The sequence below is a fragment of the Pseudopipra pipra genome, chromosome 1 (assembly GCF_036250125.1).
Source record: "Pseudopipra pipra isolate bDixPip1 chromosome 1, bDixPip1.hap1, whole genome shotgun sequence".
Classification (NCBI taxonomy): domain Eukaryota; kingdom Metazoa; phylum Chordata; class Aves; order Passeriformes; family Pipridae; genus Pseudopipra; species Pseudopipra pipra.
Genome location: NC_087549.1, coordinates 96,665,082 through 96,680,279, shown reverse-complemented (window position 1 = coordinate 96,680,279; position 15,198 = coordinate 96,665,082). Strand labels below are relative to the sequence as shown.

General features: G+C 43.2%; 1 protein-coding gene across 2 annotated transcripts in view; it reads left to right on the top strand.

Annotated features, from left to right (window-relative positions):
- The first annotated feature begins 809 nt into the window (after positions 1-809).
- The window catches only part of RECK (reversion inducing cysteine rich protein with kazal motifs), a 53,131-nt gene continuing 38,742 nt past the window's right edge, over positions 810-15,198 (top strand). The window contains exons 1-4 of one of the 2 annotated variants that reach the window (XM_064666544.1): positions 810-958; positions 3,718-3,776; positions 9,625-9,699; positions 13,951-13,987. In XM_064666544.1, coding sequence (XP_064522614.1) covers positions 880-958; positions 3,718-3,776; positions 9,625-9,699; positions 13,951-13,987 — 250 coding nt within the window. In that variant the 5' untranslated portion in view covers positions 810-879. The remainder of the gene's footprint in view (positions 959-3,717; positions 3,777-9,624; positions 9,700-13,950; positions 13,988-15,198) is intronic. The other variant, XM_064666553.1, reaches the window with a different exon arrangement.

Sequence of the window (15,198 nt, the reverse complement as noted above, 5' to 3'; positions counted from 1 at the left end):
AAAATGAATTCTCTGGGTTCTTAAAAATTTTCCTGTTTTACTACTGCCATAAAATCTGATAATGGGATGCTAAAGTGCTCATCCAAGAAGTTTGGAGCTGTCAGAAGCTGATCCACTCACCTTGGAATGGCCAGACTTTGAGGCAAAACGGCCACTAGCTATGAAATGAGCAGTGACTTAAATTTGCTTTAACCGTATTAGATAGTTTACACTTAATTTCTGTTTAATTATTAATTTTTCTTTATAAGCCCCCTATAAGTACTGTTACTTATCAGTGCTCTAAAATCAATGCTCTAAAAACGATGAGCAGAAATACGTTAATAATTCAAATACTATATATGAATAGAAATAAACTAATTCAACGGAGTCTCCGCCTCCTTCACAAAATAATAATAAAAATAGTCTTTCTCCTCTCCTTAGCCCTCTTTTCAGCCCGAGCCCTCCCTGCGGGCAAGCCCCTGCCGCTCCATGGGCCAGGGGGGAAGGAAAGCTGCGGGGTGCCTGTGGCCCCGGCACCACAGAACCGGGACGAGGAGGCGGGCCTGGCCCCATCTGCCCGCCACCCTCTCCCACCGGGCGGGCCGGGCCGTGCCGTGGCGGCCAGGACAGGGCGGGACAGCCGCGCTCGCCGCTCTCCCGCTGGAATGTCCGCGGCCGCCGGGCGGAGCGCAGGGGGCGGGGCCTGCCGGGGCGCCGCAGCCAATGGGACGAGGCCAACGGGTCGCCGCAGCCAATGGGCGCGGCGGGCGGTGGCAGGGGGCTGGCGGGAGGGGGCGCTGCCGGCGGCAGATCCTGCGCGTCCATCCGTCCGTCCGTCCGTCCGTCGGTGCGGCGGGCGGGGGTCGCGGGGCGGGGCCGGCGCGGGTTCGAGACCCGGCCATGGCGGCGGCGGCCGCTCGGTGGCCCTGGGCCCTGCTCTGCCTGGCGGCGGCTCCGCTGCTCAGCCCCGCGGCGGCCGGTGAGTAGCGACCCGCAGGGGGAGGGAGCGGGGGGAGGCGGCCCCGCGGGTCCCTTTCCACAACATGGCGCAGGGGCGGCGGCGCCCGCGGGGATGCAGCGCCGCGGGACGCTCCTATCTGGCCGCAGCCGCGGGCGCGGTGGCTGGGGCCGGGGAGAGAGGGCACGGCGCCCCGGCACCGCCGCTCCCCCCGCACCTGCCCCGCGCCGCAGGGGAGGGGCAGCGGCGCCGTCCCGGTGCCGGTCCCGCCTGGTGCCTGCCCCGGTTCCCCGTGGAGAGTGCCCGCCTGGATCCCTGGTGCGAGGACCGGCAGCGGCGGGGAGGGATTTCTATGGCTAAGGGCACGAGGGGTAGGAGGCCGGGGCACGGCCGGCTCTCTCCGCCGTGGGGATAGACCTCCTCTTCTATCCCAGCGGGCTCCATGGCTCGGGGCCGAGATGTGTGCCTTCGGCTGTCACACAGGCTGTGGGTAAATTCCCGAGACTGTGACTTGAAACGGTCCAAAGGGGTAAAACTTGATAGATGGATTGCCATATGTAGGTGTCGGAACAGGCTGTGTATCCCAGGGCTCGTATTCCTTTTGGTGTTGCTAACGTTTTCAGTAAGAGGAATAAGATTGATCGAGGTATTGAGTATTTTAAAAAGTAAAGGCAAAACGTTTAATATTGAGAAGGGTAGTGGTAAAATAGTTCCCTGCACTAAAGTTGTGATGGCACATGTCTTGGCAATGTTCGCTCACAGCCCAGAAAGCCAGCTGCATCAAAACCAGTGTGCCCAGCAGGTCGAGGGAGGTGATGCTGCCCCTCTGCTCTCGTAAGACCCCACCTGGAGTACCCTGCATCCAGTTCTGGGGTCCCTGGCACAGGAAAGACATTGACCTGTTAGAGCAAGTCCAAAGGAGGACTGCTAAGTTGACCAGAGGGATGGAGCACCTCCAGTGAGGAAAGGCTGAGAGAGCTCAGGCTGTTCAGTCTGGAAAAGAGAAGGGAAGAGGTTATAGCAGCCTTTCAGTTCCTGAAGGGAGCCTGCAAGAGACATGGAGACGGACTTTTTACAAGAGTATGTAGTTACAGGACAAAGGGTAATGGCTTTAAACTGAAAGAGGTTAGGGTTAGATTTAATATTAGGAAAAAATTCTTTACTGTGAGAGTGGTGGGGCACTGACACAGGTTGCCCAGAAAGCAGTGGATGCCCCATCCCTGGCAGTGTTCCAGGCCAGGTTGGATGGTGCTCTGAGCAACCTCATCTCGTGGAAAGTGCCTATGGTGGGGGTATTGGAACAAGATTATCTTTAAGGTCCCTTCCAACCGAAACCATTCTGTGATCCCATGAGTCTTGACAGGACCAAGAAAAGAAGAGTGGAAAAAGAAGGCAGCACAAGCACAGATACTGGAAAATTGCTTTTAATAAATAGATCACATTGTTGTCACAGGAATAGAAAATGCAAAACATTTAACACTTTAAAGAAGAAGACTACAGTCATTGAGGCATTTATGGGCATTTCATTGTTGTTCAATAGTTCTGGATTCTAGAGAGGCATGGTTTTGGGAAGAAAGCAGTAAAAAGCTAGTGGAATGAAATATGACATGCTCTGGCCCAGATTTCTGTTGATAAACCTACTCATATTGCAAGGACTACATGCCCAAGATCCTTCTCAGTGGTTCAGTCAAAGCCTATCTAGTAAGGTATTGTGAAATAAGACTTTATATGTGTGGTATCATTGTACAGTATTGCTTTTTTGTTGTATCAGTGTGATATGTAGTTCAGATACAGTTGAGCAGAAATCTGTAATTGTTAAATGATCCTGGATGTGAAGATGGGCATGGTAGTAAAAGCTTTGAAGGAAACCTCTGTCTGTTTCCTGATACACTGGTCCAAATACTGGGAAGTGAGGATGAAAGTGAATATCAAGGTATCATGCAATTCATTTTATGTTGGCCAAGCTTAACCATGGATGAACAAACTATTTGTATGGTAAGGGTAACAAAGCGCACTAGAATATAATGCTCAGAATGCTGCTTTACGCTTTGGTGTTTTGTGACTTCTCAGTGCTTTAGTTCTCTTTTTTTTTCTCTTGATGTGTTCATATCTCTTTTTGCTCTGTGACTTCCATTTAGTCAGGCAAATCCACTCTTAATCATCCATCACTATTGAAACAATTTACAGTTTTGTTCCAAGTTTTTAAGAACCCAGGGTTCAATGAGCAGCTATGTGACAAGAAGTTCCTGCTCTGATTTCCTTTTCCACCTGTTCCTGACTGATTCTTGCACTTTTCAGATTCTGTGACATTATTCAATTTACAAAGACATGTAGTCTCTATGGAGATTTTTGGTGGGGGTTTTGTTCACTTTTTTTTTTTTAAATTTACTCGGGGTTAATATTTGTTCACTTTTTTTTTTTTAAATTTACCCTGGGTTAATAAATTGCACTATCTCATGAAGGAATTTGCCAGGTCCCAAGCTAGTGCAAGTTAAGCAACAGAACTGTGATTGAAAGCAGAAGGGGAACAAGATCTCATTTTGGTGGCAGTGAGTGTTCAGTGGTAACTGTGCCACTTGTTGAACAGATCTGCATCAGTTTCAGAACAAAAATTTCTTGTGTTCTTTTTCTGCCTTCTGGGAAGGAAAATTTCTTGCCGTCATCTGTGGACAAGGCAGATTGTTCTGATAGGACATCAAGTGTGTACTTCTGTTTGGAAGTGATGGTTAAGTGTTTCAGGTCTTCTAAATACTTTTTTCCTTCCCCCTGCTTTTCCATAGGTTTGTCGTGTTGTTATCATGCAAAGGACAATTTAATGTGCCGTGATGTCTGTGAACAGGTAAGCTCATTTTAAATTTGGTTTTAACTCCATCAGAGTTAAAATCATGCCTTTAGACAATGATGTAGCAACATTAAGGTTATAAGCTAATGATCTGTCTGAATAGTATGTGTGAATTGTGAGATGTAATGCTACTGAAATGAGAACTTAAAGGTTTAAAACTGTAGTCCTTTTTCCTTTCATAGTGGAAAATGGGTTCTGCTGAAGGTGAGGAGAAATAGAGATGCCAACCTCTAAGAAGTCACAATTTGGTCAAGAAGTGATAAGCATGTTAGGAAATAAGAGGGGTGAAGGTATTTTACAAAATTTCTGGATCTTTTGTGTTTCCAAGTTTTGGGGAATTTAAAATAAAGAACAAGATGCTGGTGCTATTCTGTTGTTCTGCCAGTTCTTGTTTGTTAGCTAAGCATCTGAGATACTCATGATGATGTATGGCTTTGTGAATGCAGCCAAAATCTGCTCACCTAGTCTGTTAATAGGGTAACAACAAAGAGCTGTTTGTGCTAAATTCAAGCTTGGAAAGTATTTTCCACAGTTTATGTTTAGACTTGTACCTTTGGGTAGAACGTTATACAGCTTTCTGTATAGTTACCTAAATTTATCTATGTAAAAATTTTATATCAGTAAGACATACATAACATGTATACACAATTTTTGTATTAAAATTGTGTCCTTACATCATACCTGTGTCCTTTTCTTGTCTTCATTACACACTTTGGGTTGTTCAAGCACTAAACCTGATTATGATTAAATTTATATTTATCTCTGATTGTACTAACAAAGTTTTTACTTTAAATTGCACTTGTCCCTCCCTGATATATCTGGAGAATACAACCAAATCTTCTTTCAGTTTTCAAATTGTTGAGCCAAACATGGAAAAGTGTTGCGGTCTCCTTGCATAAATAATAATTCTTGCAGCCCTTCCAGCAGAAGTTTATCTCTTTGAATACAGATAAGCAAAACTCTGCATGGCATTATACATGAAAGTATAGCACTCAGTCTTAAAAATTGTATTTAAACTTAGATGTAAGTAAGAGAAAGAGATCCATTCCTATATATAAAAAAATTAAATGGTAGATTTAGTATCTGGATTGATATGGTATTTGGAATAATCTGTCCAATTCTTTCTGCTGGTTCATTGGTTTGAAGTTCCTAGCTTATCATGTGAATTCCGGTTAGCTCTTCAGTTTTTAATTGTCAAATTCCATCCCAATTCTGTTATACTGGTTCTAATTTTTGCATAGTGTTCTATGGGTTTTGTAAGATACTCTGATCTTGCCTCATCTGGATGACCCCTCTCTAGTCAGATAATCAGTATATTCAGAGTCTTTGTGGTGAGAGGTTTATAACAAGTCTAAAGCAAGACTGGTGCCTCTCAGAGTGTTCTATAAGAGCTGGCTTAGTTAACTCACATTAGGCTGGTAGCATAATTTTCTGAGTGATCCTTTGATACACACAAACAGCTGGCTGAAGGAGCTGTCTGCTGTTTTTTGCTGATTTTCATGTTCTGTTACTTAACCATTTTGTGCAGCTTGATTCAAATGCTTTGTCTGTGTTGAATCCATTTAGGAATGTATTTGATACTTACCCCCTTACCTTAAATGTAAAATTTGTAGGATGAAGGTGTACAAACACAAGGGGTGACTAAGGAAACAGAGTTGGTTGAATTGCCTTTTTCCATCTTTCCAAATACCTTTTCTGAAATATTTGCCATGCACTGGTTGCCTTGTCAGTACCACCACACTGTACTATCCTGACCTGATAATTTACTAATAATTTTTTAAAAGTGTTTTCCTCCAAGATTTGGTAGTTTAAGCCATAAAACACTGCAGTTGCTTGCCAGGATTGGCAGGGAAAGGGAATAAGCTTGTCCCCATATTTCTATTTAAGTAGTGCTTAGGCAATGCCTGTGACCAGGGTGCACAGACAGAAATTTGGGCATTGACACAGCCAATTGTTGTGAAGAGTGTCATTACCAAGTGCAGAAGTACTGAGGTACTTCTGAGGTGCCTGAGACTGGGTGCACCTGTTGTGCCCAGGAGGATAGTCCCTGGTGCTGTCTGGGCAAACACTCATGACATGGTGGAGGGCTTGACCCAGAGGGAGCTCTTGAGGAAGATGTGACCAACCACATCTTGGGCTGTGGGGAAAAGCTGGTGTCTCTCCTTGAGACAGTGGCACTTCAACTGTGGGAGTCATGCTCTGGTCAGCTTCCTGAATTGTTGTATAAGCTGAGGATGGAAGCATTGCCTCAGTGTAAATGGGGAGCTAGACAAGCTCTGTGGGGAACCTGCAAGGGCAGTAATCTGGACTATGCATTGCATAGAAAGAAGGATGGCCAGAGGCTGTGCTTGGTGGAGAATAAAAGTTTTTGTGACTCCTGACAGCAGGAAGAAATTTCTCAGCCTGTCTTGGATATGCACTTACAGAATAGGTTTGGGGCCTTAGAACAGGTGAGGAGGAACAAGCTTCACTGGGGAGCCATCTCGGCCTAATCAACAGGTTGTAAACAATAGCACCAGGCAGAAGACTCCCTTCTGCAGGGGATGGAGGCATTATCTGCAGATTAGACTTCCTGTCTAAGGTGTCTTGGTTTTTAGGGGCTCAGATCTAGGATGTTGCAGGAATTGCAAGGCTTTTTGGACCCTCAGACTGTTATCCATTGTCTGCTCATCTACATGGACACCAGTGATAAAGTATTGAGGAAGGCCTTGCATGAATAAAAGGTAACTAGGCCAGGGACTAGGGTGAAAGGCACAGGAGACCCAGTGATGTCCTCCTTGATCCTGCCAATTAAGGAAAAAGGCTTGATTAAGAGTAAGGATTTCTGCTAACTAGTAATTCAGCTACTGTGAGCCCTTTGAAAAAGAAAACTTGGATTACAGGTTTGTTTTTCAACTAACATGATTCAAACATCTAATTATTCTCCATTCTTAGTAAGTATTATTCCACTCTTAGCTTTAGTATCATCTCCTGTTCATGATTATTTGATTAAGTATGTCGGATATCGTAGCAAGAAATACATGGTTCTCTCTTTAACTGACTTTTTTTTGTAAGTTTATATCTGGGAAGTTTCATAATGATAAATTTCCTGGTAGCATTCATCTCTGTACTGCTCCGGAGGTCTCTATCCACATCCTTCTCCAAGCATAAGGACAGTCCATCCCAGTCCCCAGGAAAGCACGTTAATGTTTCAAGAATCTGATGTGGCTAAACAGAGAAGGAAGTCATGAACAAGCTTAAATGAAGAAAGGCTACAGTATAGAGAAGATAGAAGCAGGGAAGGTTATACAAGAAGAATTTAGAAAGTTTGCTGAAGCAAGTAAGGTTATGTTGGGAAAGACAAAGCTCAGCTGGAATTGAGACTTGTAGAGGATGTCAAGGGCAACAAGACTTTAACCACTATGGCAGTAGGTAAAGGCTGAAGAAGGAAAAATGTGCAACTGTTGCTGAAGGCAGCATATGATTTAGTGTCAGCAAACACAGATAGGGCAGAGGTACTGAATGCCTTCTTGCTTTGTCAACAAGATCTCCCAGTCCTCTGTGCATAGGGATGAGGTACAAGGAGATGTACTACAAGTAATAGGTGATGGATGAATTGGGAATTACTTGACCCATACATGTCCGTGGGACTAGATGGCCTGCATCTGAGGATGCTGAGAGAGCTGGCTGGTGTCACTGCAAGGTTACTTGTTCTCTGTCATCTTTGAAACATTGTGGAATTTGAGGGAAGTCCCCAGTGACTGGAGAAGGACAGTGTACCCATCTTCAAAACCAACCAATCAAACAAACAAAATACCCCAAAGGCTGGTGCCCAATCCAGTAAACTACAGACTATTCATCTTCTCTTAAATGCCTGTGAAGATCATGGACAGAGTCCTCTCAGAACACATCTCTGAGTGTGCAAGGGGTAAATCGTGCCTGACAAACTTGATTACCTTTGATAATAAGGCTGAATTTCTGGATGAGGGAAAAGGAGTGGATGTCATTTGTGTTGACTTTAGCAAGGCTTTCAACACTGCTTCACTCAATATTTTTATATCCATTTGAGGATCATATGGTTTTGATGAATGGACAAATAGATGAGTAAAAAACTGGTTGTATAATCAGGCTCAGAGATAGAGGTTAATGGGTCCTACTTTGACTCCAGACTAATAAGTGGAATACAAAAGGTGTCTGTCCTGTACAACATCTTTATTAACAACCTGGAGGAGGTGACAGATTTGACTGTTATTGAGTTTTTAGGCGATATGAAGCTGAAAGGAAGCATTGATAGTCTTAATGGCAGGACTGTCATCCAGGGGGACTTGGATAGATGAAAGGAATTGGCCAACAGGAACTTTATGAAATTCAGCAAGAACAAATGCAAAATCCTGCACCTGGGAAGAAAGAATCATTTGCAACAAAATGATTTGGAGGTTGATTCTCTAGGGAGCTGATTTGCTGAAAAAGGACCCAGGGGTTCTGATAGACAGACAGCAAGCTGACCATGAGCCAGCAGTGTCCTCCAACAGTAAAGAAAGCATCCTGGGGTATAATCCCCATTTAGGCAGCACTTCCTGGCCACGCTTAGAATGCTGTGTCCAGTTTCGTCCCCCCTCTTACAAGAAAGACATTACCTGGGAAGAGTTAGCAGAGTCACCCAGGGGAACAGGGGCTTAGAGCACATGCCCTCTCTGGAGAAGCTGAGGAAGAAGGAGCACCTCAGAGCAGCCTTCTGATACCTGTAGAAAGATTGCTCAGAAGACAGAAACAGGCTCTTCACAATGGTACACAATGTGAGGACAAGAGAGAGCAGTCATAAATTGAAAACAGAGAGTTCCAGCTGGTTATGAGGAATAACTTTTCCACTGTGAAAACTGTGCATTCTTTATCCTCAAACCTGACTGGATAGAACCCTGAGCAACATGGTCTGGCCTCATAATTGACCCTTCTTTGAGCAAGAGGGATCTTCTAAGATCCCTTCTAATCTGAATTATTTTATTGTTCTATGACCTCAGAAGACTCAAAATACTACTGCAGTTCTTTTTTTACTCTCATTTTGAAACATGTGCTTTTGCTGTCTTGGCTTTCTTTCGATAAGTTTATCATGTTGCAAATTTAGAATAGGACTGTAATGTATTTCTCCTTCTGAAATGCATCTGTTTCAGGTTTTCATGTAATTTCCAGTTTCATATCCCACATTAATAGATCTCTTTCCATCCCTCTTGTTGTCTAGTTTCTTGTTTTAATTTGTGTTTTTTTTAATTAGACTGCTAAAGGAACAACATCTTCAGTTGCATACCATCCAGTCTAATGAGCTTCTGGCTGTTCAGTTTACTTAGATGGTGCTTAAATTGTTCTTGCTGTGCTGTGGGTAGTATTCATTCCCCTGTTAGTTTTGGTAGTCTCTTTAACTAGTCTAGGTTTTGTTTATCTTTGTTCCACAAAAATTACTTGTTTCAGGGGTTTTTTTTGGAAGGAGTTTAGTTGCTTGAGGTCACGTAATGTGTAGCAGAAGGTTAATTAAGTAAATAGAGCTGTATAGTATTTTGGTGTGTGGGGCAAAAATCCTTTATTTCATACTGGCCCTTTACATTCAGTAGAAACTTTTTGATCAAAGTGCTTGAGGAGGAAATTCTCATTCACTCTGAATATAAAAATTGCCTCTTTATAAAAAGCACAACATATCTGAAAGACTACAGATCTACAAAAGAAAATCTCAACTTTGTATCATATGGATACTAATGGTTAGCCAAAGTTCTCAGAGTTGATAGTAGAGAAACTAAAACTGGTGAAATTGGTTGAAAAAAGTTTTTGATGTGCAGTTATATTCTCTATGTTTTAAGGTGTGTTTTGTTTCTAACAGATTTTGTCTTCTAAGAGTGATTCCCGTTTGAAGCACTTACTGCAGCGAGCACCTGAGTATTGCCCAGAATCAATGGTAAGGCTTGCTAGAAAAAATCTTATAATGAGATTTGATCCTCAAAGTAGGATTATTTTTTTTGTAAAGCCATCATATATTATACTACTTGCAATAAGGTGGCTTGTATAAGCTATAAAATGCAATGAAAATCTTATCTGTGTTGTAAAAAATTGTGCTGAGTGATTGTTACTTGGATGTCAATGGCAGCAACTTGAATTAGATCATATGTTCCAGCTTGTGTATGGGACAAAGCCATGAGGTCTTGGTTGGGCTGAGGCAAGGAGGCCCACATAGCTGCACTGAATTGTTTATGGCTTTTTCTGAGAAACTGGGGTAATGCTTTTGTTGGATAAGTAAGATTATGGTTTCCTAAAAGTTCTTTAGTATTTCACTAAAAAGATGAAGAATGTAATCTGCTCCTTATCTAAGGGGTGATCTAACTGAGGAATAGATAAGTACTATCATTCAGGCTGTAAATTTTAGAGTCTTATCTCTTGACAACATAGAATATCTGAATACATTTGCTATCTGAAAATTCTACTTTCTTCTTGCAGTTCTTGTTACTTCTGAACAGTATCAATTCTGTTTCCAGCTAGCCTAGAGCATACGCTCAGCTCAAATGGGCACTGTGTAGGAGTACTACATCTAGGAATAACATTTTATAATTTACTTTGCAAGACTGTGTATGCTTATAGATCCTTTTCTTCTGTGTGTCAAAGTTCCTTCAGCTTTTTGTTTCTGTAGATCATCAAATCCAAGGTCCTGGAAAGTTATAGACAGCTGATGTTATGAGTAAAATCTGGCATGAAAGCATATTGGTGAATAGCATTTGTTTTGGTGCTGTTTTTCTTTATCTTTCATTCCTTGATAAGAAGAGTAGAATCTTGCTTATATAGTGGAGAAGTGCATTTTATAAGACAGGATTGGAGAGTATCTGAAAGGGGGAAAAATAATTGACACGATGATTTTTTTAACTCCCAATTACTGTCTTTGTAAATGGCAAGTTTGCTGTCCAGGGTGGATCTTAAATGAATATCACTGAATTGAACTGATATTTACAAACCTTTGCAAAAGACATCTAGATATAGAATAGTTAACAGTTCAACTTAATACCGTATTTACTGTTCTCAGATGTCATTTGTCTTTGTTGGAGAGGTGTTTTGGTGCCATTACACAGATTAGCAAATAGGTTTAAATTTAATCAGATGGTCTATATTCTGGAGCACTGGTTACATTGTGTTGTGTATATTCCTTCAAGTAAGATGATGGAAAGGATATTGCCTGGTATTAAGTAATAAAGTAACTGCCAACACAAGAAGTCATTTTTATCTGAGAATCATTTAGGTTAGAAAAGACCCTAAAGATCATTGAGTCCAATCATTAACCTGCTCATGGAATAAAGAAAGTCAACTGAATCAATGGGATGGAACTAGTAGTGCTAGAAGCTCTTTACCATGTTCTTTTGATCTCACTTTGGCTCTTGTATAAGTGGGAAACTCTCACAGATACAGAGGAGGACAGTTTTAGATCACTAAATACATATCCATTGCAACTTTAGATAAAGTGATTAATTCCTCTGATGGCAGAATCATTGTGTGACAATATGGGTTCCTCTGTCAGTGTGATTTAGTTGAATTTTTCATTTTGTTTTAAAGAACATGTTCAACACTCATTTAAGGTCCTATGTGTTGGGTTGACCCTGACTGGACACCAGTTGCCCACCAAAGCTTCACTCATTCTTCTGCTCAGCTGGACAGGGAGGAGAAAATATAACGAAAAACTCATGGGTTGAAATAAGGAGAGGAAAGGGTCACTCACCAGGTACCATCAAGGGCAAAACAGACTCGATGTGGAGAAATTAATTTCATTTATTGCAAATCAAAATTCAGAGTAGGATAATGAGAAATAAAGCGAAATCTAAAACCACCTTGCCCTCACCCTTCCCTTCTTGGGGAGGAGTGTTGATCAGTTGGAAGGCAGGAGAACTCTGCAGAGGGACCTGGACAAACTGAAGAGATGATCTGATTTCAACAGGATGAGGTTCAACAAGGCCAAGTGCCGGGTCCTGCACTTTGGCCACAACAACCCCATGCAGGGCTACAGGCTGGGCACAGAGTGGCTGGAGAGCAGCCAGGCAGAAAGGGACCTGGGAGTTTGGACTGACAGGAAGCTGAACATGAGCCAGCAGTGTGCTCAGGTGGCCAAGAAGGCCAATGGCATCCTGGCCTGCATCAGGAACAGTGTGGCCAGCAGGACCAGGGAAGTGATTCTTCCCCTGTACTCAGCACTGGTGAGGCCACACCTGGAGTGCTGTGTCCAGCTCTGGGCCCCTCAGTTCAGGAAGGATATTGAGGTGCTGGAGCAGGTCTAGAGAAGAGCAACAAGGCTGGTGAAGGGACTTGAGCACAGGTCCTATGAGGAGAGGCTGAGGGAGCTGGGGTTGTTCAGCCTGGAGAAGAGGAGGCTCAGGGGAGACCTCATCACTCTACAACTCCCTGAAAGGAGGTTGTAGCCAGGTGGGCATTGGTCTCTTCTCCCAGGCAACCAGCAGTAGGACAAGAGGGCATGGTCTTAAGCTCTGCCAGGGGAGGTTTAGGTTAGATATTAGGAAGAAATTTTTTACAGAGAGAGTAATCAGACATTGGAATGGGCTGCCCAGGGAGGTGGTGGATTCGCTGTCCCTGGAGGTTTTTAAGATGAGACTGGATGTGGCACTTAGTGCCATGGTCTAGCAACCACAGCAATGTTGGATCACAGGTTGGACTTGATGATCTCAGAGGTCTTTTCCAACCCGGTTGATTCTATGATTCTTCCTGGGCTCAACTTCACTCATGACTTCTCTACATCCTCCCCCTGAGCAGTGCAGAGCAGAGCATGGGGAATGGGGGTTATGGTCACTTCATTGGGTATTGTCTCTATTGATCCTTCCTCCTTGTGCTCTTACCCTGCTCCAGCATGGGGTCCCACCCGCAGGAGATGGTTCTTCAGGAACTGCTCCAGCCTGAGTCCCTTCCACAGGGTGCAGCCCTTCAAGAACAGACTGTTCCAGTGTGGGACTCCCACAAGGCCACAGGACCTGTCAGAAAACTTGCTCCAATGTGGGCTGTTCTCCACAGGACCACAGGTCTGGCCAGGAGCCTGCTCCAGTGTGGGCTCTCTGCAGACTGCAGTTTCCTTCAGGGCACATCCACCTGCTCCAGCATGGGGCTGCAGGTGGATTTGTGCTCCACCGTGGACATCCCTGGTTTGCTGGGTAATAGTCTCCCTCACCGTGGTCTTCACCACAGGCTGCAGGGAGATCTGTGCTCTGGTGCCTGGAGCAGCTCCTCCCCCTCCTTCTGCACTGACCTTGTTGTCTGGAGGGCTGTCTCGCATATTCTCACTCCTCTCTCCAGCTGCAGTTGCACAGTAGTTTGTACCCTTTCTTAAATATGCCATCCCAGAGGCACTGGTAACATCGCTGATGGGCTCAGCCCAGCTGGAGCCATCTGGAACTGACTGTCTGGCATGGGAGAAGCATGGGACATATGTGACAGGTCGATGTCTGACATGTAATTTCTTTTATACTAGCCCCAGTGTAAGGAGTCCCCTGTAGTCAGCCTGGCTAGTAGTCTTGGTAATAACATTAATGAGAGAGATAAGGACAACAACTCTTTGATAAGCTTTTCACCTTTCTTTTTTTCCCATAAAAAAAAAAAAAAGGAACCATTTACAGAATTCTTCTGCCTAAAATCATCAGCCTTTTAGCATGACCTGTGTTTAGAACCAGAAGTGCTTTGCAGTTGGGGTGAACCCAACAGCTCCCTGTTGTAACTTCTTATGTTAGTAAACTTTACGTATGCAACTCTTTCTTCCATGTATCTGTCTTTCCCTGAAACTAATTTCTCGGGTCTCTGGGATACTTTGAAACCTTTTTTTTGTTCATTTTCTGTGTGATTATTTGGTTGTTTGGGGTATTTTTAAGGTGATGGAAAGCAATACTAGGGCAATAAGTTTCTTCAGAGACTTGATCCTAGATAAATCTTATTCATTGTCTAAGTTGCTATTTAGTTCTCTAAACACTGGTGGAGAAAGTTGACTAGCTAGTGTTTTCCAGGTAATCACAGTATGTTCTGCATCTGCAAAAATGTTGCTATTGATTCCACAGTCTGTGGAGAGCAGAAGGAAGTGGTACCCAGTGAAAAAATGCTGAAAATGGCAGTTTGAGTCTGCTAGAAACCCTCTTATTCTATTTACTTACATTTGTTTAATTGCATTTTTACTTTTCAGAGAGAAGTCTGGGGTTGTATAAATTCTTCTTTGCCAGGTAAGATATACCAGTTAACTATTGAATCATGTTGCTTTTTCACTATATACATAGTTTGATTTTGTGTCCTCCAACTGCACCTATAGGTTTCATGATAATTTAACTTCCATTATGCTTCTATTATAAACTGTATTTGGTGTCTGGTTTCCTTTAGTATACACTGAGTTTCCTGTGCATTTTATTAACACTTCTTTCCTTTTACTAGTTAGAAAATATTTAATATTTTGGCCAAACTGCTGGGCTCAAAGGCTTGTGATCAGTGTCACAAAGTGCAGCTGGAGGCGAGTATCCCAAGGGTTGATGCTGGGTCTAATCCTGTTTAACATCTTCATTAATGATGGAGGCGGGAGTGCACCCTCAATGTATTTGGAGGTGATGCAAAATTGAAAGGAGAGGTTGCTAGACCAGATAATTGTGCTACCATTCAGAGGGATGTTTATTAGCCAGGGAAATAGGCAGACAGGAACCTCTTGAAGTTCCAGAAGAGGAAGTGCTAAGTCCTGCACCTGGTGAAGGCCCCATGCTCCACAGCACCCAGAAGGCTGACCCAGCTGGAAAGCAGCTTTGTAGAAACATACCTGGGAGTCCTGGTGGACTGCAAGTGGAATATGATCCAGCAATGTGCCCGTGTAGCACATTGGCCAACAGCACTCAGACTGCATTAGGAAAATGCTGCCAGCAGATCAAGGGAGCTCATCCTTCCCCTCTAGTTAGCATTGGTCAGACCACATCAGGGATTTTGTGTCCAGGTCTGAGCTTCTTAGTACAAGAAAGCTATGAAGACATTAATGCAAGTTCAGCAAGGAGACATTTTAAGGTGATTAAGGTGCTGGACCATATACAAGGGCAGCCTGAGAGAGCTGAGAGACTGTGTTATGCAACTAGATGATCTTTTATAGTTCAGGAATCTGTGTTGTACAGATGAATTTGATGAATTATCAGAAGTATGGACTCCAGTCAATTAATTGTGCACTAAAGGTGTATTTTCATCTAGAAATGCACACACCTTAATTACCTTGATGACAAAATATATTTTTAAGTGGCTGTATTAAGATTAGAGTTCAGTGTTTCTCAAAAATGCGACCACTTGCCAAGAAAATGCTAACTACAGCTGAAACTTATCAACCTTCTTAATTTGGCATGTATTGTAGTTTGCTTCATTCTTTTATCACAATTTAGTTTAGTTCCAGTATGTCTGAAAAACACAGGAT